Source organism: Rhineura floridana, chromosome 1 (assembly GCF_030035675.1).
Source record: "Rhineura floridana isolate rRhiFlo1 chromosome 1, rRhiFlo1.hap2, whole genome shotgun sequence".
NCBI classification, from domain to species: domain Eukaryota; kingdom Metazoa; phylum Chordata; class Lepidosauria; order Squamata; family Rhineuridae; genus Rhineura; species Rhineura floridana.
Window position 1 is genome coordinate 165,329,409 of NC_084480.1, and position 24,599 is coordinate 165,354,007.

General features: G+C 42.5%; 1 protein-coding gene across 8 annotated transcripts in view; it reads right to left on the reverse strand.

Annotated features, from left to right (window-relative positions):
• Positions 1 to 6,793, reverse strand: part of MTA1 (metastasis associated 1) — a 148,040-nt gene extending 141,247 nt beyond the window's left edge. For 5 of the 8 annotated variants that reach the window (XR_009757874.1, XM_061584353.1, XM_061584359.1 and 2 more), the window contains exons 1-2: positions 6,554 to 6,793; positions 5,444 to 5,549 (exon numbers count right to left, since the gene is read on the reverse strand). Coding sequence is in view for 6 of the 8 variants with exons in the window: in XM_061584353.1 (XP_061440337.1) it covers positions 5,444 to 5,549; positions 6,554 to 6,581 (134 nt within the window). In the remaining 2 variants the exon portion in view is untranslated. Of the gene's footprint in view, positions 1 to 5,443; positions 5,550 to 6,553 lie in introns of those variants that run through there. The other 3 variants (XM_061584418.1, XM_061584379.1, XM_061584393.1) reach the window with 2 other exon arrangements.
• Positions 6,794 to 24,599: the final 17,806 nt, after the last annotated feature.

Genomic DNA, 24,599 nt, shown 5'->3' on the forward strand with positions numbered 1-24,599 from the left:
GGATACAAGGGGGAATGAAACACAGAAGAAAATTGTATAAAGGGAATGAAAGCAAATTGCCAATGTTTCGAGGAGGCATGATGTAGTAGTAATGGGAGGATTCAATTACCCCAATATCTGTTGGGAGACAAATTCTGCCAAACACGGCCCCTCCAAGAAATTCCTGACTAGTGTTGGAGATAACTTTCTCCTACAGAAGATGGTAGAAGCAACCGGAGGATCAGCTATCCTTGACTTGATTCTAACCAACAGAGATGACTTGGTGCATAAAGTGGCAGTTAGGGGAACTCTGGGGGAAAGTGACCATGCTGTACTAGCGTTCTTGATTTTATAGGAAGCAAACGCTGTGAGTAGCCATACATGTACTCTGGACTTCAGCAAAGCCGATTTTAATAAACTCAGAATAATGGTAAGTAAGGTTCTGTAGCAAGCGACCCTAATGAGAAAAGGAGTTCAAGATGAGTGGGAGTTTCTAAAAAATGAAATTCTAAAGGAGCAATGGCAAGCAATTCCATCAAGGAAAAAAGGGGGAAGACAGTAGAAGAAGCCAATGTGGCTTCACAGAAAGCTTAGACTTGACCTGAAAACACAAAAGGGACACATACAGGAAGTGAAAAGAAGGCCAGGCCACAAAGGAAGAGTACAGACACATAGCATGGAATTGCAGAGATGGCATCAGGAAGGCTAAAGCTGAGAATGAGCTGAGGCTAGCAAGAGATGCCAAAAGCAATAAAAAATCTTTCTTCAGGTATATCCACAGTAAAAGACAGAGAAAAGAAGTGGTGGTACAGCTACTCAATGGGGAAGGCAAAATATCAGATGACAAACAAAAGGCAGAAGTGCTCAATTCCTACTTTGGCTCAGTCTTCTCCCAAAAGGGGGGTCTATGACCCTCCTGGAAAATGTAAAGTTGAAGGGGCAGGACTGCAATTTGAGATTGAAAGAGAAATGGTCAAGGAATACCTAATCACTTTGAACGAGTTCAAATCTGCAAGGCCCGATGAATAGCATCTTAAGAGTATTGAAAGAACTGGCCGAAGAATTCTCGGAAACACTATCTATTATCTTTGCGAAATCGTGGAGGATGGGTGAAGTGCCAGATGACTGGAGGAGGGCTAATGTTGTCCTTATCTTCAAAAAGGGCAAAAAGGAGGAATCTGGGAACTACGGACAAGTCAGCCTGACATCAATCCCTGGGGAAATTATGGAACAGATTATAAAGCAGTCAATCTGTAAGCACCTTGAAAATAATGTAGTGATTACTAAAGCCAACATGGATTGCCAGACTAATCTTATCTCATTTTTTAATCAGGTAACCTCCTAGGTAGACTCTGGGAATGCTATATATATAATATATCCCAACTTCAGCAAAGCTTTTGAGAAAGTGCCCCATGATATTCTGATTAGCAAGCTAGCTAAATGTGAACTATCAGGTGGATCCACAGACTTGGATGAGGAGGTGCAGGGAATGCTTATTAAATTTGCAGATGATACAAAATTGGGAGGGAAACCTTGGAAGACAGAAACAGAATCCAAAGGGATCTTAATAGGCTGCAGCATTGGGCTGAAAACAACAGAAGGTAACAAGAGAGGACGTTCTAGGCTTAATAGACAATATAAAAACTGACAAATCACCGGGCCCGGATGGCATCCACCTGAGAGTTCTCGAAGAACTCAAATGTGAAATTGCTGATCTGCTAACTAAAATATGTATCTTGTCCCTCAGGTCCTCCTCCGTGCCTGAGGACTGGAAAGTGGCAAATGTAACGCCAATATTCAAAAAGGGATCCAGAGGGGATCCCGGAAATTACAGGCCAGTTAGCTTAACTTCTGTCCCTGGAAAACTGGTAGAAAGTATTATTAAAGCTAGATTAACAAAGCACATAGAAGAACAAGCTTTACTGAAGCAGAGCCAGCATGAGAGTGTCAACAAGCATATAGATAGAGGTGATCCGGTGGACATAGTGTACTTAGACTTTCAAAAAGCGTTTGACAAGGTACCTCACCAAAGACTTCTGAGGAAGCTTAGCAGTCATGGAATAAGAGGAGAGGTCCTCTTGTGGATAAGGAATTGGTTAAGAAGCAGAAAGCAGAGAGTAGGAATAAACGGACAGTTCTCCCAATGGAGGGCTGTACAAAGTGGAGTCCCTCAAGGTATTGGGACCTGTACTTTTCAACTTGTTCATTAATGACCTAGAATTAGGAGTGAGCAGTGAAGTGGCCAAGTTTGCTGACGACACTAAATTGTTCAGGGTTGTTAAAACAAAAAGGGATTACGAAGAGCTCCAAAAAGACCTCTCCAAACTGAATGAATGGGGGGGAAAATGGCAAATGCTATTCAATATAAACAAGTGTAAAATTATGCATATTGGAGCAAAAAATCTTAATTTCACATATACGCTCATGGGGTCTGAACTGGCGGTGACCGACCAGGAGAAAGACCTCGGAGTTGTAGTGGACAGCACGATGAAAATGTCGACCCAGTGTGCGGCAGCTGTGAAAAAGGCAAATTCCATGCTAGCGATAATTAGGAAAAGTATTAAAATAAAACAGCTGATATCATCATGCTGTTGTATAAATCTATGATGCGGCCGCATTTGGAATACTGTGTACAGTTCTGGTCTCCTCATCTCAAAAAGGATATTATAGAGTTGGAAAAGGTTCAGAAGAGGGCAACCAGAATGATCAAGGGGATGGAGCCCTTACGAGGAAAGGTTGCAGCATTTGGGGCTTTTTAGTTTAGAGAAATGGCGGGTCAGAGGAGACATGACAGAAGTGTATAAAATTATGCATGGCATTGAGAAAGTGGATAGAGAAAAATTCTTTTCCCTCTCTCATAATACTAGAACTCGTGGACATTCAAAGAAGCTGAATGTTGGAAGATTCAGGACAGACAAAAGGAAGTACTTCTTTACTCAGCGCATAGTTAAACTATGGAATTTGCCCCCACAAGATGCAGTAATGGTCACCAGCTTGGATGGCTTTAAAAGACGATTAGACAAATTCATGGAGGACAGGACTATCAATGGCTACTAGCCGTGATGGCTGTGCTGTGCCACCCTAGTCAGAGGCAGCATGCTTCTGAAAACCAGTTGCCGGAAGCCTCAGGAGGGGAGAGTGTTCTTGCACTCGCGTCCTGCTTGCGGGCTTCCCCCAGGCACCTGGTTGGCCACTGTGAGAACAGGATGCTGGACTAGATGGGCCACTGGCCTGATCCAGCAGGCTCTTCTTATGTTCTTAACACAGATAAATGCAAAGTTCTACACCTAGGAAAAAGAAACCAAATGCACAGTTATAAGATGGGGAATAATTAGCTCAGCAATACTACATGCGAAAAGGATCTTGGAATTGTTGCTGATCACAAGCTGAATATGAGCCAACAGTGTAATGTGGCTGCAAAAAAGGCAAATGTTTAGGCTACATTAACATAAGAATAGCTTCCAAATCGTGTGAAGTATTTGTTCCCCTTTATTCTGCACTGGTTAGGCCTCATCTTGAGTACTGCGTCCAGTTATGGACTCCACACTTTAAGAATGCAGACAAACTGGAACAGGTTCAGAGGAGGGCAACAAGGATGATCAGGGAACTAGAAACAAAGCTCTGTGGAGAGACTGAAAGAATGGGCATGTTTAGCCTGGAGAAGAGAAGACTGATAACACTCTTCAAGTACTTGAAAGGTTGTCACACAGAAGAGGGCCAGGATCTCTTCTCAATTGTCCCAGAGTGCAGGACACGGAACAATGGGCTCGTTATAGGAAGCCAAATTTTGACTGGACATCTAACTGTTAGAGCAGTACGACAATGGAACCAATTACCAAGGGAGGTGGTGGGCTCTCCCAGCACTGGAGGCCTTCAAGAGGCAGCTGGACAGGCACCTATCGGGGATGCTTTAATTTGGATTCCTACATTGAGCAGGTAGAGGGACTTGATGGCCTTATAGGCCCCTTCTAACTCTATAATTCTATGAAAGACAGAGTAAAAAAGCAGGATAAGTGTTTCAGCTCATACTGAATGCCTCGCTCCAGCCATAACTACTTGGTTTTCTCAACCTGACCACATAAAGGGCAGTGTCTCCACAGCCACTGGGCCACAAGGTGAACCTCAGAAGGTGTTACCTCTGCATGGTGGCACCCACCCAAAAACATTTCAAACAAGGGTCTGACTTCAATACTTATTACAAGAAAGCTGCACGTTCGTAACAGGTCAGTTTTCTGCACTCCCTCAAACTAATGTTCTGTAGATAGGAAAAGGAGGTTCCTAAAAAAATATTTAAAAATACACAAAAAGGAAAGACAAAAGTATAAATGTTAACAAATAGCTAAAACCTAATCAAAACAAATGGTACATTAAAACTACTCTGAAAAATAACATCAATGCAGAAGCCAGCAACAGTCAAAAATTAAATGAATAAAACACTATCTAATGTCTTTTACTCGTACGTTTACGGCATATACTACACTATCTAAAAAAGGGAAAGGCAATCTTAGGTGCTTGACAAAAAGGTGAGCAGCAAGATGGCCTGCTTTTGGCAGGGCATTCCTTGCCTTGGTTCCACTACAGAAAAGACCCTGGGTGGCATCTGACCAAGTCATACTCAGAGTAGACCCATTCAATCAGTAATTTAGGTGTGACCAATTTTAAGCCCATTTATTTCACTCAGAGTATGACTGAGGCTACAATTTTAACCCCACTTACCTGGAAGTCCCACTGAATGCAGTAAGACTTATTTCTGATTAGTCATGGTCAGGATTGTGCAGTTAGTTGGATACCCTTGTCTATAGTCCCCACCTGCTGTGCTTGAAGCAGCACACATGTGCAGAAATATGGAACAGGGCTTCAACAAGGTCTGGTATATGTGTGAGTAGCAACAAGTTCCTGCTGAAGTGTAGCCATCCCCAAGAGGTTTGAGCTCTGTTGTGTGGGTGAAAGCCTGAATTGTACCCTCAGCTCTATGCCATGCAGAACACTACCAATTTTTCCACCACCTTCTCCTCCAGTGAGTGATGGCACAGAGCTACTGCTGCTCCCATGTTTATGAAAGCAGTTAAATGAGCATGGCTGGAAGGAACAGCTGCCTCTGCTTCCGCTGACGTCCCACTATGGACTGAATCTAGAGTTCTGCACCCAGGGAGTGCAGGTAGATGAGTGGAGGAGAGTCCTCCTATCTCTACCTGTTCATCTCTCTCTCTCTCTCTCTCTCTGGGGGGAGAGCCAGTGGGGCTGCCTTGCAGGAGCAGCCACTACTTCCATTCATCCATTCACCTTTTTTCTGGGCAACACCCAAGGAGGATTGGGCTTTGTGCCACTGTGTAAAAAGACAGAGACCCCTCTGACTTCCTCAGCTGCTTCTCTCTAGTCGGCACAGTCCCCACCACCAAAGCTCTCACAAAAGAAGAACTGTTTGCTTCTGCAAGGAGTAGTCACATCGTCTTTGCTTGCTCACCTGGGTGCATGCTCTCTGGGTTGCACGCAGTGATGAAAATTAGCCCCCAAACCTTCGCATTGTGTCACCCAAATTGGGGGAGGGGAATGAATAAGACTGTAGTCTCCTAGAAAGAGGGCAAGTACGTGATCAGAAGCAGCAGGTGGCTACTTGCAGCTATCACCCAATCCTTCCTGTCATGCTGCTAAAAGAATGAGGTAGGCAATTGTGCAGGTGCAGCCTCCTCCTCTCGCTTGGACTCTGTGGGCAATGTGGTATTGAAAACTGGGCCCAATCCCCACGCACAAGGAGGACGCAAGTGAGTAAAAGGAGCTGCAGAAGCCTCTTCTTATTTTCTCACCCTCTATCTTTCGGCAGCATGAGGGGGGGAGAACTGGCCCACCGCTGCTTCCAATCACTAGCTTAGGACCTCTTTCTGCGAGGCTGTACCTGCTCTTCGGGTATTGTGGCAAGGCAGCTTAGGCTCAGCAGGTCCATCCCGGAGTGAGCCGAAGCTGTTGCCACCTCTGTCGCTCTCCAGACAGCACAATAAAGAGGAGGGGCTTGTTCCACAAAATCCACTGTTGCGCCACCAGAGGAAGAGATGAGGTGAGCAAGCAAGAGGATGTGTTGGTCTTTGGACCAGCAAATGCCCCTGCCTACTCAAAGTGCCCACCTGCGCTCTCCCTGGCGGTGGGCAGGTGGCCAAGGCGAGACGTCTTCCTCTAGGCTGGCCGCGATCGTCCTCGACGCTTCCAAGAGGAAAGGTGTGCCCCATCAGCACCTCTCCCCGGCTGCTCTTCCCCTCTATCTTGGCAGCATGGCGGGGAGGATTGTGCGGACTGGAGAACCAGGAGCCCTCCCAAAGGCTTGCTCCCGAGGGGCCCCCATGACCCGGAGGTCACGAGCCTCCTCCCTCTGAAATGACACCTGTGCTGCCCCGCCAACTCCCTGCTAGCCCCACCGCCTGGCGCATCCCCACCGCACAAAGCCGGCCAGGCCCAACTGCTCAACCGGCATCCTCCTCCTCCTCCCTCCTCCTCCTCCTGGGGGGGAGACAGGGAGGGGAGCTCCGCTCCGCTCCCCACCCCACCCGGAAGATGCAGCGGTGGCTAAAAGGGCCAACCTTACCTCCAACGCGATACATGTTAGCTGCCATGCCGACGGAGCAGCAAAGGCCCGGCAGACACTACTACTGCCGCCTTCGGTGCCGGATCCGCTGGAAAATGGAGACCAGAGAGGAGGGGAGGAGACAAGACGAAGAACGAAAGGAGGGGAAATGAGCCGGGCAACAGAATTAGCACGGCCGTACGAGCTCCATGACAGGCGGAGCCGAACTGCGGCGCATAAAGCCCAGCCGAGCCCACACCGACCACCGGAGGGCGCTCGCTCGCTCCGTCTCCCCTTTTTTCAACCCGCGCCTTCGCCCAGGCTGCGCGCGCGCTCGCCCGCCCCTCGCGCTCTTTCCCCGAGCCCCCGCAGGGACTCCGCGCTGGCCTAAAACTTGGCTTGAATGGGAGCATCTGATCCTGCGTGGAGTTTTTGAACAAATCCAGTGTCATGGTTAAAGGGCATGAGCTCCCCTCAGGAGGTGTCTCTAACATGCCTCTTGAAATACTGATCTACTTTGCAAGATGGTTGTAAGGGTTATACCTTGTTTTACTTTGTCTTTATACATTTTGGTTTTTATAGATATGCTGCTTTGGGGGAAATTTTTTTTTCTTGTTATAGCAATACAAAAATGTATGTATAAAGTTTGTGAAGCATTTCCAAAACTCAAACATTTGGTATAACGGCTGTGTGTTATGATTTTATTATAAATGTATATGATAAACTATAACCCACAATAAAACATAAATTATGAAGTTTTAAATTCAATTAACAAAAAACCTTACAGTGTAACACGTAGAAAGGGCTTTTCCAGCTCCAAATTGGAGGGGGAATTGCAGCTGTTAAGGGCCACACCCTTAAGAGATGCATTATTTAGGCAATATGGTGCAGTTGGCCAAAGCTTGTTCCAAACAGAAAGTTTATACTTTCTGTGCTTCAATCTTTTAAGGCCAAACCTTTAGCTCAATTATTTTAATGGGATTCAAATTTGGGCTGATGCAAATATAAACCCAGTAGAAGTTGTGCAGTCCAAATTCCTTAGACAAATTTTCTAGATACCAGTGTGTGTTTTGAATGCTGCTTGGTAAGTCAAAGCTGGACTCTCATCTGTTTTACACAGGCCTGAATCAGGACCTTTAACTATAGACTCAGGCTGAATTTAGCCTCTGTTGGCTTGCTTGCTTCAGTTCTGATTGATTTATACAAAACGTGGTTGGATGAAAGGCATCAATTTATGGTTATGCTTTCTTGGCTTTTCACCACAACAGTTGATAAGTTTAGAATTTAGTAAAAAGACCTATTGAGGCAACACCTCTTTGATATTGAACAGCAGAACAATTTGTCTGTAATGTGAAAAGTATTTCCCTGGTATGACTTCTCTATCTAGTCTCCCCAATACAACAGAGTCTAATCTACAGGATTTAACCATTCTAAATTACAGAAGAGCTTTCTCAATTTTGTGACTGAGTGCTTCCTTCATCAGTATTTGAGGATCATTTTTAGAGACTCCCCGTTCCATAACCATACATGTCCATGTGCAGATGGTCATACTGAAACACCGGCCCCTGTACTGTTATTTTGCTGTTTGTACAGAGACATATGTAAAAGGTTAATGACTCCACTACTATTATCTCAAATTGCAATAGCTGGTGCTTTTAAATTTAGTTTGGTAATTTTATCTGTTGTGTTTATGCTTGCATTTTTGTATACAACTTAAAGTGGCTACGTGCTGATAAAAATATCTTTCATTTCACTGCTACCTTGAAGCTGGATAGCTGCCAGTGGCAGATGGGGAGGACCTCTGTCCCAGATTTGTCTGCTCACTGAAAGAGACACATAGCCTACATAACTGAACCTACCATTCTACATTACAAGTACCCAACTAGCAACCATCTACATCAAAAGATAAGAGTTGTAAAAGACCTTAAAGGTCATCTAGTCCAACCCTGACACAGGTAAACATCTTTCCTTGTATCCAATTAAATGAGAGAAGGGACAGGACTGACATGAACATTGTGCTAGTACCAGTACAATGCTGCATATGGAGGTAGTGCGATGTTGTGCACTCCAGTTTTGGAGCAGCACTGTGGCCATCATTTTCTGTCCTAGGGCCCAGCTTTGTAATATGCAGCCCATGAACAAAAATTACCTTTGAACTGATGCAAAGTGGGATTTACTCCTAAATAAGTCCCCAGAACATGTTGTTGTTGTTATTGAATTGCTTCCTATGAATCATCTCTGAACAGTTTTTCAATCCAATAAAAATGTATATAAAACCAATTTTTTAAAAATACAGATATTGATTGGGATGAAAATCTTCACTTAGGAGGCTTGTTGAAAGGGGAAATCCTTTAACAGGGGCCAAAAGGGCAATTGAGTTGGCACTTGTCTGATACATAATGGGAAGGGTTGCTGCCACAGTAAAGGCCTGATTCTGACATTATGCAAAATAGACCTCCTGATAAGATCGTATCTGTAGGATGCCCTCTCATGTTGAAGGATGTGATCAGTTGGGTACAGTATATTATTGGCAGAGCAACAAAACAGCACCAGTAGGTGAGGGGTGCGTGTGTGAATCTTACCTGAAGTAGTATACCTTTTCCTCGATATAATCACACAGATCCTAGGTTTAGGAAAATAAGAAAGCTTAGTTTATTATCATAAACTAAATACATACTTGATATTAAAGAGTTCCTAGTTCTAACTAACTTAAGTTGGTGATGCAAAGAGCCATGCTTGCTCTTTGCTGTCCGCTGCTGGAGAGAGAGAGACAAAGAAAAGATGCTTCCTTCCCCAAGGTCAGATGAAGGAGGAGGAAGCAGGAAATGAGGTCCGTAACCCTAAGAGTACCTCAAGGAAGGTCAACCACAGGCAAGGTCAGAATGATAGTCTAGGAACAAGGAGGTCTCTCTCCCTAGTTTAACCCATGCAATCCACCAAAGTTGAGTTGCCTCCCAACACTTCCAACATGTATAAGGGATGCGATGCTCTGTTAGGTATCCTGGTTCCATCTTGAACTTAGCCCAGTAGCTAATTGACATCCAGTGCAATTCTTTCAGCAGTGCATAATAAGGGTGATATTCTGCCCCAGTGAGCAGTCAAGTCACTGTCATAAGTTCTGTGGAATGTCCTTGAAGCAATCATGAAAAACAGGAGGAGATGGACTGGGATTTGGGGAAGGGCCCTAGTATCTCGCAATCAGAGTGTGTTGAAGCCAAAGGCCACAGCTTTGCCCCCATAGCTCCAGTTGCAATTGTCAAGATGTTGCCTGATCAAGAGGCTGACCTTTCATCTCCCTCTCACCCTCCTTCCGCATCCACTCTGCCACCACTACTGTGTACACTTCCGAGGAGGAGGACCTCACAGACATATCTCCACCACCCTCGTTCAGACATGAAGGCAACTGTGCCAGCAGGCTCAAAGGCTTCCCATAGTCCCGCTAAGGAGGAGTGCTCATGCTCCTGTTCAGTGACATCTTCCTCAAGCCAGTAGATGAACCCACCCACACTTACTTAAGGGTTGTAAGGGGGCGTGTCTAATTGCTGCGACAACATCTTAGCTCTGTGTAGTCATGCCTATTTATGCCGAGTAGAGTTGCAGCATCCTGTCTAAGCTGATCTATGAGGTGTTCTGAAGTGAAATTTTCTGTTAAACCTCTTAAAGAAAAGCACACCTATGTGTCTTAAGTCTAACTTCAGCAGGTTAGGGCAGAACTATCACCACAATTTGCACTAGCTGCAGCTTCTGGGTCAACCTCAAGGGCAGCCCCACATAAAGCACATTACAGTAATCTGATATGGAGGCTGCCAGCATATGGACGACAGGGGTCAGGCTATCCTAGTCCAGAAACAGCAGTAGCTATCTTAGTAGCTGTGTTGTCTTCTATATGAAGTTCCAAATTCAATATAGTAATTTAGAACAGTTATTTTATCAATCAGCAAGCACATATATGTACAACATCAATTGAGCTTAACCTTGGCTAACAGACAAAGCTAATTGACAGGATTGCTTTTTACATTCTATTAATCTTAACGATCCTGTACTATATATCACCTCATCTTCCCTTTTCACACACACAGCCCAGTTTTTTTATTTTTTAACATTATTATAACATTGAGCTAACTATTTAATCAGATATTTTGTTCATCATAGTCAATTCAGCATTTTTGTGGGACACTGATACATGTGAAACATCGTAACTCAAATTCTTGTCCTTCCAGTGTACCTTGCTGCTTTCCAACTGCTTTTCCAACATCAGATGTAGCTTTTTCAGACCAACAATCTTGACTCTCTAAAGGAGCAGGTGTTGACACTAGTTACAAATATCTTTGATTTCTTTTATAGACAATCCCATTATCACCTCCCACCTCAAAGAAATGTGATGCTGCTTGCTTCCTTACTCCACCATTTACCATTCTGTGTCATTTTTGTACAATGCTGTTAATTCCTTTCCACCTCCGTCATAATACATTTTTTCTTACTTGCCCTGGCAGAGCGAACAGGAAGAGGAGGAGGTGGACTGGGATCCAGGAAAGGGCCTAAGTGGTCTGCAGAGGAGGGTGCTGAAACTGAAGAAGACTTCAGTAATCTGGCCAGTAACAGCCCTGCCCCTGAGGCTTCAGTCATGGCTGATGAGACTGTGCTAGACATTGAACCTCTTACCACACACCTCCTGACTCTGCAAGCATTCCTGAGCCACCTCCAGCACTGTCTCTGGGGGAGGGGGGAGACAGTTGGAGGCAAAGTAGGAGGAAGAGGACGGAGAAGAACTGGCTGATGTGTCTCCTCCCCCATCGTCAAGGATGTGTTGGCAGTAGCGCAGGTGCAAAGAGACTGAGCACATTCCCCAGGCCGTGCGAAGGAGTGCCTGCTTGTTGGCCCAGTCCCAAACAGGGACACCATTCCCAAGCAAGAAGTGAGCCCGCCCCAAGTGGTCTCAAGGGGTGTGTCAAGTTGGCTTGAGTAGCCATGCCTAGTTATTCCTTGTAGTGCTGCAGAGTCCAGTGTTGTCTGTAATCTGATCTATGAACCACTCTAGAGTTAAAAGAATGTAAGAAATGCCTGCTGGATCAGGCCAGCGGCCCATCTAGTCCAGCATCCTGTTCTCACAATGGCCAGCCGGAAGCCCACAAGCAGGACCTGAATGCAAGAGTATTCTCTCCTCCTGTGGCTTCCAGTAGCTGGTTTTCAGAAGCATACCGCATCTGCCTATGGTGGCAGAGCACAGCTAGTAGCCGCTGATAGCCTTATCCTCCATGAATTTGTCTAATCCTCTTTTAAAGCCATTACTGCCTCTTCTGGGAGCTAAATTCCATAGTTTAATTATGTGCTGCATGAAGACATACTTTTTTTATCTGTCCTGAATCTTCCAACATTCAGCTTCCTTGAATGTCCACAAGTTCTAGTGTTATGAGAGAGGGACAAAAACTTTTCTCTATCCACTTACTCCATAGCATGCATAATTTTATATACTTCGATCATGTTGCCTCTCATTCCCAAATGCTGCAACCATTCTTCATAAGGGAGTTGCTCCATTCCCTTGATTATTTTGGCTGCCATTTTCTGAACCTTTTCCAACTCTACAATTTCCTTTTTGAAGTGAGGTGACCAGAAGTGTACACAGTATTCCAAATGCAGCCGCACCATAGATTTATACAATGGCATTATATCAGCAGTTTTCTTTTCAATACCTTTCTTAATGAACCCTAGCATGGAGTTTACCTTTTTAACACCTGCCGCATGCTAGGTCAGTATTTTCATGGAGCTAACCACTATGACCCCAAGATCTCATTCCTAGTCAGTCACTGCCAGTTCAGACCCCTTGAATGTATATTTGAAATGAAGATTTTTTGCTCCAATATGCATAACATTACACTTGTTTACATTGAATTGTGTTTGCCATTTAACTGCCCACTCACTCCGTTTGGAGAGGTCCTTTTGAAGCTCTTCAGAATCCCTTTTTGTTTTAACAACTTGGCCATGTTGCTGCTCACCCTTAACTCTAGATAGTTTATGAACAAGTAAAAAAGCACAAGTCCCAATACCAATTCTTAGAATCATGGAGTTGAAAAGGGCCTTTAAGGCCATCAAGTCCAACCCTCTGCTCAATGCAGGAATCCAAATTAAAGCATCTCCGACAGGTGCCTGTCCAGCTGCCTCTTGAAGGTCTCCAGTGTTGGAGAGTCCACCATCTCCCTAGAGAACTGGTTCTGTTATACTGCTCTAACAGTTAGGAAGTTTTTCCTGATGTTCAGTCAAAATCTGGCTTCCTGCAACTTGAGCACATTATTTCGTCTCCTGCACCCTGGGATGATTGAGAAGAGATCTTGGCCCTCTTCTGTGTGGCAGCCTTTCAAGTACTTGAAGAGTGCTATCATATCTCCCCTCAGTCTTCTCTTCTCAAGGCTAAACATGCCCATTCTGTCAGTTTCTCCTCATAGGGCTTTGTTCTAGTTCCCTGATCATCCTCGTTGCCCTCCTCTGAACCTGATCCAGTTTGTCTGCTTCCTTCTTAAAGTCAGTGTGGTGTCCCGAACTGGACACAGTACTCATGCTGAGGCCTAACCAGTGCTGAATAGAGGGAAACTAATTCTACAGCCTTCTTTTATCCATTTATTCCTACTCTCTGCTTGCTGCTACTTAACCAATTTCTGATCCACAAGACCTCTCCTCTTATTCCACAACTGCTAAACTTACTCAGGAATCTTTGATAAAGTACCTTGTCAAAAGCTTTTTGAAAGTCTAAGTACACTATGTCCAGTGGGTCACCTCTGTCTATACGATTGTTGAAAAATTAGCATTAAACTTAATGGAGAAAAGTACAGCAGTGATTCTAATAGGGTAGGCCAGGACACTCCTTCATTTGATCATAAGGTCCCATATCACCAACCTTCAACAACTGAGTTCAAAGTCTTACTGAACAGCAACTCTGTAGGAGAAAATCCATATTCTGAAGATGCTGCCCTGTAATTTATTAAAGCCAAGCAAACATCAGTATTTGTTTCTTTAGCCCTAAGTAATATTTATTTAATAATTTTGACACCATTCTCTATCAATCCATTCACCTGAGGATATTCTGGACTAGACATTACATACCTAAATTCTTAATAAGAAGTAAAATCTCAGAGCTCCTGACAACTAAATTGTGGTCAGTTATCAAGACATATTAGTCTGTGGAATACTATGTTTTTCAGAAACAGCTTTCAGCTTTCCTATGACATGCTGTGCGCTCAGATTGTTTAGCTTACATATCACTGGATAATGTGAGCAGCTGTCTAGAGCAAGTAAATACTGACATTCCTCATATTCAAACAAACCCAATCTCACTTTAGACTGGGGTTTACAATATCCATATTAATAATATTAGACTGTTTTACTTCTGTCCTGGTATTTCTGGCATACCTCACAATATTTTACAAAAGCTTGTGTATATTGACTCAGATCAGACCAATAAATAACTGTTTGAGTTCAACACTTGTTTTTCAATTCCTAGATGTCCCATGAATACTCTGTAATATATAGCAGAAGAGCGAGGAATTTCATCTCTTAGACCTTTCAATTTAATTTTAAATTGTTGTAATCTGATTTCAGTTTGTACAGTTTTTATATACTCTGTTAAGAACATAAGAAGAGCCTGCTGGATCAGGCCAGTGGCCCATCTAGTCCAGCATCCTGTTCTCACAGTGGCCAACCAGGTGCCTGGGGGAAGCCTGCAAGCAGGACCCGAGTGCAAGAACACTCTCCCCTCCTGAGGCTTCCAGCAACTGGTTTTCAGAAGCATGCTGCCTCTGACTAGGGTGGCACAGCACAGCCATCACGGCTAGTAGCCATTGATAGTCCTGTCCTCCATGAATTTGTCTAGTCTTCTTTTAAAGCCATCCAAGCTGGTGGCCATTACTGCATCTTGTGGGAGCAAATTCCATAGTTTAACTATGCGCTGAGTAAAGAAGTACTTCCTTTTGTCTGTCCTGAATCTTCCAACATTCAGCTTCTTTGAATGTCCACGAGTTCTAGTATTATGAGAAAGGGAGAAGAACTTTTGTCTATCCACTTTCTCAATGCCATGCATAATTTTATACACTTCTATCATGTCTCCTCTGACCCGCCTTTTCTCTAAACTAAAAAGCCCCAAATGCTGCAACCTTTCCTCGTAAGGGAGTCGCTCCATCCCCTTGATCATTCTGGTTGCCCTCTTCTGAACCTTTTCCAACTCTAGAATATCCTTTTTGAGATGAGGCGACCAGAACTGTACACAGTATTCCAAATGCGGCCGCACCATAGATTTATACAACGGCATTATGATATCAGCTGTTTTATTTTCAATACCTTTCCTAATTATCCCTAGCATGGAATTTGCCTTTTTCACAGCTGCCGCACACTGGGTCGACATTTTCATCGTGCTGTCCACTACAACCCCGAGGTCTCTCTCCTGGTCGGTCACCGCCAGTTCAGACCCCATGAGCGTATATGTGAAATTCAGATTTTTTGCTCCAATATGCATAATTTTACACTTGTTTATATTGAATTGCATTTGCCATTTTTCCACCCATTCACTCAGTTTGGAGAGGTCTTTTTGGAGCTCTTCGCAATCCCTTTTTGTTTAACAACCCTGAACAATTTAGTGTCATCAGCAAACTTGGCCACTTCACTGCTCACTCCTAATTCTAGGTCATTAATGAACAAGTTGAAAAGTACAGGTCCCAATACCGATCCTTGAGGGACTCCACTTTCTACAGCCCTCCATTGGGAGAACTGTCCATTTATTCCTACTCTCTGCTTTCTGCTTCTTAACCAATTCCTTATCCACAAGAGGACCTCTCCTCTTATTCCATGACTGCTAAGCTTCCTCAGAAGCCTTTGGTGAGGTACCTTGTCAAACGCTTTTTGAAAGTCTAAGTACACTATGTCCACTGGATCACCTCTATCTATATGCTTGTTGACACTCTCAAAGAATTCTAATAGGTTACTGAGACAGGACTTTCCCTTGCAGAAGCCATGCTGGCTCTGCTTCAGCAAGGCTTGTTCTTCTATGTGCTTAGTTAATCTAGCTTTAATAATACTTTCTACCAGTTTTCCAGGGACAGAAGTTAAGCTAACTGGCCTGTAATTTCCGGGGTCCCCTCTGGATCCCTTTTTGAAGATTGGCGTTACATTTGCCACTTTCCAGTCCTCAGGCACGGAGGAGGACCCAAGGGACAAGTTACATATTTTAGTTAGCAGATCAGCAATTTCACATTTGAGTTCTTTGAGAACTCTCGGGTGGATGCCATCCAGGCCCGGTGATTTGTCAGTTTTTATATTGTCCATTAAGCTTAGAACTTCCTCTCTCGTTACCACTATTTGTCTCAGTTCCTCAGAATCCATTCCTGCAAATGTTAGTTCAGGTTCAGGGATCTGCCCTATATCTTCCACTGTGAAGACAGATGCAAAGAATTCATTTAGCTTCTCTGCAATCTCCTTATCGTTCTTTAGTACACCTTTGGCTCCCTTATCATCCAAGGGTCCAATTGTCTCCCTAGATGGTCTCCTGCTTTGAATGTATTTATAGAATTTTTTGATGTTGGTTTTTATGTTCTTAGCAATGTGCTCCTCAAATTCTTTTTTAGCATCCCTTATTGTCTTCTTGCATTTCTTTTGCCAGAGTTTGCGTTCTTTTTTATTTTCTTCATTTGGACAAGACTTCCATTTTCTGAAGGAAGACTTTTTGCCTCTAAGAGCTTCCTTGACTTTGCTCGTTAACCATGCTGGCATCTTCTTGGCCCTGGTGGTACCTTTTCTGATCTGCGGTATGCACTCCAGTTGAGCTTCTAATAAGTGTTTTTAAACAACTTCCAAGCATTTTCGAGTGATGTGACCCTCTGGACTTTGTTTTTCAGCTTTCTTTTTACCAATCCCCTCATTTTTGTGAAGTTTCCTCTTTTGAAGTCAAATGTGACCATGTTGGATTTTCTTGGCAATTGGCCATTTACATGTATGTTTAATTTAATAGCACTGTGGTCACTGCTCCCAATCGGTTCAACACTGCTCCCAATCGGTTTTATGAGATTGTGTAATTTTATTGTATTCTTTGATGTTCACCGCCCAGAGAGCTATTGCTAGTCGGGCGGTATATAAGTTTAATTAATAAATAATAAATATAAATATGAGTACCCCTTCAATAATAGATAAACCAGACATAAATCTATTGTATGAACTTGGTACCTTCCAAAAATGTTCACACTGCATTGACTCCATCACAATTTGCAAGAGCTTGTCTGCTATTGTTGCCTGGACAATTTTCTTCCATTAAATAATCTGACACTGGAACTAACTCCCTTAAACCATTGATATGAACCTGATCCTGATCCGAATCTTCATCCAACTCCCACTGAGTCCCATTAAATGGCTGTTACAATGCATCAGCCAGCACCAAGGGCTCATCCATACTGTTGCATAAAATTGCTAAAAATCCACCTTTCCCTTATTCATATGGTCTCCTGGTAATCCAAACCTGATCACTTTGCACTTCCTCCATTCTTGGATTAAACTTTCCCCCCATCCATACTTGTCGGCCTGTCCTTTTTTCTTTGCTGCTTGCCTACGTCTGTACCCACCATCCATCCTCCTGTGATCATATTCAAGTCCACAAGTGTGTCTGGTTTATTTACAAACTTTCCCAGAAGGAAAGGAGTCCCCTTCCCACTATGCCTGTGAAAGTTCCACAATGGCAGATCTGCAGCATACATTTAAAGCTTCTGGAAAATTTTCATTTTTATTTTGGTTGGTGCCATTCGCTTTCTGAGGACCTGCCTTCTTCTGATGCTGTCCCTCATCTTTTTATTATTTTTCAGCCTCTGAGATACCACCTTATTATCTTACTGTTTTTTGGCTCAGATCAGATAACAGAGGGAGAAGGAGGAGGGGGCTAGCTGAGCCAGTGGGAACCCAGCAGAAGCAGGAGGCATGGAAGGAGGTGGTGTTAGAACCACACACATAGGAAACAGTGGGGCAGTACAGGCAAGGATTTCTCCTTAGCAATGGTTTGTGTGGTTTGCTTTCTCCCTTTTCGGAGTATCCCTGGTATGAGAAAATCTGGATTAAGGATGGGGAAAGGGTGAGAACATCATATGGACAATGGTGAATTAATGGAAATACAAAAAGTTCATTATTCACATTAAACCACAATATGGATGGACTCGAAATTAGCTTGGTGCAATACTGATACTGCAATTTAAATTCATATTTCTATAATTGAAATAAAAGTCTCTGTAACCATGGTGTATATCCACCAGATTTTCTTAATGCTAACCAGAGGCTTTTGATCAGTTTCTGCTACAAATTGACATCCATATACATACACATGATGAAGACCAAAGACCAACGCAAATGCCTCCTTCTCTATTTGGGCATTGTGACATTCTGCTTTTGTCATCACCCATGAGGCATATGCAGTTGGTCTCCTGCATTCTCCATATGATTGTAACAAAGCTGCACCAAGTCCATGTTATGATGCATCTGATGTTATTTTAATTGGTGTTAAATTAATAATTTTAATTTATAATATTTTAATGTCAGTGCATTTAATCAAAGTTTTAAAATGTAGAAATTGTCTGTGATGCTGAAAATCTCAGGTCCGAGCACTCCCTTTTTCCAGCAAAGGCCTTAAATGACACATTAATTCTGCTAGATGTGTAATGTATCTACCGACAAAATTCACCATGCCCCCCCAAATTCTGCTGTGCTTCCTTGTCTTTTGGCTCTGGCATCTCTTCCATAACCTGTACTTATTTGCTGATCATTCCTGTAAACCCTCACTTATGATCCTCTCTCCCAAGTATATGAGCTTCTAAACACTAAATTTACATTTCTCTTTACTAAGAACTATATAGAAATTCAAACTAAAATGTTTGTTTCCCACACAAACCTGCAACCAACAATACCTTTTGACTTCAACAGCATTTCCACTGTATATTCATAAAATAGCAGCAGGATTTTGTATGTCTTCAAGGATGCACTTTAAACAGTCAAGTGCTGTCTCAGCAGTAATATTTCCGTGCACCCCAGTAGCCAATAAAAATGTTACCACAGTTCCATTTGTTTCTTAACTGATAGTCCAGGTCAATTTAGATTGTGACTCCCAAGAAGACATTCTCCTTCTCTAGCTGCTGTTTCAATCCCTGCTGTTGCTCTTCCTGATTATTTATTTATTTAAAATATTTCTATACCGCTTAATAATTTGCATTTCTGAGCGGTATACTTAGCTGCATCATGACCCCATCTCTCTGCAAGCATGTTGCATCACCCACATCACTTTACTAGCAAATTTCTGCATGCAAACTGTTGCAAAGTGATGTCATCCCTGAGAGCTAAAACATGTTGTTCCATAGACTAGACAGCTTCTTGAAGCATGCATTTCTCCACATTGTCCACAGAGAGTAGATCCAGGTGCCTGAAACTTCCTTCTAATGTCTGCCTGATCTTTACATTTGCTGACCTTTTCCACAGCTACATCCACCTTTGACTCCTCCTCCACTCTGAAGCTTTGCTAGTTTAATTCTGCTGCTTGATGTAACTGTATATAGCTCTATCTAATGTAAAGTCAGGCTCCTCCAACAACTGTCTTGCCAGTCCAGAATTGTTTATGCCCAGCCCAATCTGATCACTTATTAAAGAATACCTCTGCTCTCTGAAATTGCAAGTCAAACATTTTGCTCTTAAATCTGAAACATTCCAAACATGTCTCCACGTTGCTGATATCTGGATCTAAATGCATATCTTACCACTGTTACATTACTTTTAGGAAGGCAGTACTTTTCAAACTTTCCAACTAGTGCCATATAACAGTTTCCCTCTTCAGCAGACAACTCAAAGGAATTATACAAGTGTAGCGCACCAGTGCCTGCCATAGTAGGAAAAATAGTAATTTTCTGTACATCTAGCTTATCATCTGACTGTGTAGCCAATAAGAAAATCTGAAATTCTTGCTTAAATATCTTCTATCCTCATGTGAGAGAAATAAAGGAGAGCCCTCAAATATTCCATTGTACCTTCACACAATGTATTTCACTCCTAGTACCATGTGTTCTCTTCAACATGAAGTTACAAATATAGTAATTTAGAACAGATATTTTATTAATAAGCAAACACGCATATATGTACAATATCAATGGTGGGCTGGTTCACATGGGAGCTGAACTTCAGAATAAAGACGCAGCTTTTTCCATTGCAATTGATTTGGAAGGTTCACACACTTCCTACCTTCCATTCTGCTGTTTTGCATTCACACTAGTTCGCATTCATCTGGAGAGGTTTAGTATCATTGTTTCCTTGGGGCCCCGCCCCCAATTTTACTTGTTTACTCCCTCCGGAGTCTCCATATTGCTAATCAAGAAGGGGATTTTCTAAGGGACAGTCATTCCATGTGGAGCCAGAACTTGCCCTTCTGTTTTGCCGTGTAAGGCCAATGATTTTTCCCCTCCTCCTGTTCTGCCTACTCTCTTTCCTCTCCTCTGGGAAAAGAATGGGTGATGGAGGGGTGTGTGAGAGAGAGAGATCAGCATGGCTTATGTATGTGCGCATGCTTGTGTGCAGCTACCAAAGTTGTTAGCCTGGGTCAGTCAGTCATCATTTATTACAGTCACAGACCAGATAGTACAAAAATACAAGATACAATATCACCATAAAAATGGACATAAAATGTTAATTAAAATTATCTAAAAATCATTTCAACTTATTTAAAACTAAACAAATTGGCCAGAATGAATTTCATTTTCAAAGATCATTTAACCATTTTTTTTCCTGCAAGAAATAGCAGCTGCACAGAATTTAGCGACTTTCTCCGTGACTAGTTGCTGTTGATCTCCAAGTAAATACTCCAAGCAATTTTCCTCACTTCTACCAGGTATGTGGTCAAGAATGGGTTTAATGATCTGGTTTCTAAGATCATGATAGTATGGACAGCGTAACAGCACACGGGCAATTGTTTCAACCTCATTGCCACCGCAAGGACATTTCCTATCACAATATGGAATTTTATTAAATCTACCATCTAAAAGCATTGAAGGTAGGATGTTCATTCTTACGAGGGTAAATGCCCTGCGGTAACTGGGGATAGTAAGATGGGACAAATATGGCATTGGAGTTAATGGACGTAAATTATGCCTATGTTTTCTAACTTGCATTAAATGGTGTTGGTAGTCTATATCTTTAATTCTTTGTAAAATGTTCATCTTTGCTTTTAAGTAGCCCATTTCTTGAATCACAGAGATAGAAAAACCCAGGTTCAGAATTTTATCCATTATCAGCTTCTCCCAGGGGGATTGAAAATTATCTCCCAAGATATGTGGAGAGAGCCCAATGGGGTCAAATTTCAATTTCAACCAGGTGGTGATTCTCAGCACCCAGACCTTAGATTCTATAGTTGGTAAACCTGCCTCAAGTCTGAGAATAAAACTGGGGATACAACTAGGGACTGCGAAAATAGTTCTCAAAAAGGAGTTTTGTATCGATTCCAAGGCAGAAAAGTTCTCATAAGTACTAACTTGTGCCCCATAGAGTAGTTGTGGGATTACTTTTGCGTTAAATACTTTGATTGCTGGGATAAAAAGTTGGCCGCCTTTGTTAAAAAAGTATGATAAAAGAGCTCTCATCGGTTTTTTTTGCATTCCAAACGGTTGCCTTTATCTGCATTTGCCATGATCCGGTCGACTGGAATGTTAGACTGTTAGATGTTAGATGTTGTTCGATTGAGTGTCCGTTAATTTGCCAGCGATGTTTCGGTCTTTTTTTTGGAAAATATTAATACCTTAGTTTTCTCTTAGTTGATTGATAACAACTCCTTCGAACAAAATGTGGCCAAAATTGCTAAAAGGCGTCTGAGACCAATTGGGGTTCTTGCCAATAGAACTATGTCGTCGGCATACAACAGTATGGATCTGGGATTGCCAGCTAGTATCGGGGCATGGGAGGAGATGGTGGCCAAGCAATCTACTATCCCATTGATATATATATTAAATAATAGTGGAGCTAAAATACATCCCTGTTTTACCCCTTTAAACGTGGGGATGGGATTTGATAAATGGCCCTTGTTGTTACACCTAACCCGCAGGGATGTGTCCACATATAATCCCCGAATCAATAGTAGCAACCTTTTGTCAATATCCAAAGCGCTTAGTTTCTCCCAAAGTCTCTCTCAGGAGATAGAGTCAAACGCTGATTTTAAGTCAATGAAAGCTGTAAACATCGCAGTATCTGGCTTGGTCGAGTATTTAGATATTAGATGGTAAAGAACCAGGGCCTGGTCAATAGTTGATCGTCCGGTCCTAAAACCTGCTTGTTCGTGGGCCAATAAATTCTTTTGCTCCACCCAGACGTTCAGTTTATCATACAGATGGGTCGCATAGAGTTTACTAATTATATTCAGTAAACTTACTGGTCTATAATTGGCTGGGTCAGTATGAGAACCTTTTTTATATATCGGAATGATTATTGCAAGGCCCACTCTTTAGGTATTTGCATTGAGTTGTTAATATAAGTAAAAAGGGCCGCTAGCAGAGGGGCCCACCATTCTGGGTTTGATTTAAACACTTCCGCTGGAATGTTGTCACTACCAGGGGCTTTCCTCAGTTTAAGTTTGGCTATTAAGTCAAGGATCTCTGCTATAGAAACCGGAGCCCATTCCGGGATTTCGTTTTCCATATAGTGTATTATAGTACCATTATCAGTGTCCTTTTGATATAATCTGGCAAAATAATTTTCCCAGATAGCTGGAGCAATATGGCAGTCTAGGTTAAGTGAAGGCTTTGGCCAGTTATACGTTACAAGTTTGCAGAATAAAGTAGAATTTTTTAACTTGGAAGCATGTAATAAGCATAGCCAAATTTTATTCAATTCTATTTTCTTTTTCCTTTTAAGCAAATCCTTATATGCTTCCTTGCCGTACAATAAATTGAAAGATGTTCAGATGATCTATTTACTTTATAAGCTTTGTATGTTGATAATAACTATTTTATTGTCACGGCACTCTTGGTCAAACCATGTTTTTGAATTTTTGGGGGCACTTTTCCTGTTAAGGTTGGAAATTACTAGAAGTGATTTTTGAAGAGAAACTACTAGTTGTTGGAAGTAGGGAAGTGGATCCTCAGTATAAGCTGCTGTGATAATTAAATCTTTTATCACTAAGATATCTGGGGAGTTTAACCGTACGTTCATTTCTTTTTCTACTTTAGGTATCCATCTCACCCTTCCCGGTCGAATGTCCACATCTGTTTTAATAAAGGTCTGATATCCTAGTAATAAGGGGATTACGCTGCAATTTAGTACAATGTTTAAAGGATGGTGGTCGCTCTCCGGGCGATCCTCCACCTTGAAACTATCCACTGAATGAAACAGCTCCTGTTATACAAAGGCTAGGTCGATTTGAGATGCTCCTCTTGATGAAAGGTAAGTAAATTCCCCTTCTAAGTCCCCACAGGTACGCCCGTTTAAAAGTATTAAATTTAGTTTAGTTTTAGCAACATCAGACGAGCCTAATCTAGCGTTAAAATCTCCAGCAACTATTAATGCGGCTTCCGGATATATTGCAGTTAGGTTCTTTAAATATCCTTCCAACCTTACTACCTTATCAATGGGGGCTTTTTTATCTTGACTTGGAGGTAAGTATACATTGACAAGGAATAACATGGAGGTTTTATAATTACAGCTACAGCTAGATTTGGCAAGGGTTCGAGCTTTACGATTTGAGCATTAATTTTAGTTGATACAAATATACAATTACCACCTTTTGGATGACCACCTCTGGTACTTTGGCTGGCATCTAAATGAAAAGGAGCGTAACCATCTAGGTATAGCTCACCCATTACCCAGGTTTCTTGTAAAAATATAATCTCAGATTGTGCTAGAAAAGCAGTAGTATATGGATCTAAGTCTTTGTTCTTCCACCCTGCTATATTCCAAGAGGTGATCATTAAATGATGTAAGTTTGGGGAAGGTCTTTGTCAAGTTCTGGCAGACTGAAGATCAGGTAGCTCCCCATGTGATATTTTTTCCCCAGTCTTCAATTGCAGGGAGTGCTTAGTGCAAGATTGATCCAAGGAGCTAGTCATTAATGAAATTTGCATGCTTGTTGTTTGTCTGGAATTCCCCCCTGTTAATATTTCACAAGAATCCTTGATCTCTTTTTCAGTGTAATACGGTACAAGTGACTTTGTTGTTTCCGTAGGCTCTACTTTTGTTCGTCCGCTCCAACTGCTAATGCAGGAGTCATCGGTTTGCTCCTTTTTTTTTCTCTTTTAGGGTAGTCAGTAATTTTCCGAGACTATCCAAAATTTCCATTTGTGCTTCTATTGAAAGCGCGGTATATGATTCCAGTAGGTGTTGTTCTTCTGGGATATAAAACATTTCTTCCTCATTTGGAGCGGGCATAGAGTTATTTCTTACATGGATTTCTTGTGTTTTCTCAGTATTTATAGATACATCCTTAGAAGTCACCATCTGAAAGTCCTGTTTCCTTGACTCCGTCATCAATTCTGGGGGTCGCAATTTGTTGGCTATTAAACCGAGAAAGCAGAGGTTAAATTTCCACAAGTGAGCTACGTGACTTAGAAGCGAAAGTTGGCAGAGCTTGAGCCATCTTCAAGGACACGTTGCTATGCAACCTAGGCTCGGGCAGCTGGCCTTATCTATATAGAGGGCCAGCAGACACTTGTGAGTGTGGGGGTCGAGGAGTTTGTACAGAGAGAGAGCTTGTGATATATTCTATTGTCAGTAAAGTGACTCTTAAGACTTATTACTTGTCTGGCTCATTGCGTCAACTGGAATCTAGCCTGTCACTATTCTGTTCTGCATCCTGGGCACCTGCTTGCGCCAGATACAACATCCAACAAGTGGTAGCAGAGGATGGTTACCTGGTGCTGATGGTTACCTGGTGCTGATGGTTACCTGGTGCTGATGGTTACCTGGTGCTGAGGATTACCTGGTGCTGAGGATTGCAGAAAAGCGGCAGAGAAAAGCCAGAACTGCAGACCAGCGAGTAAAACAGCAGAGAGACGGAGAAACCGAAAGCTGAGCTGAAAGCTGTGAGAGAGCCGTG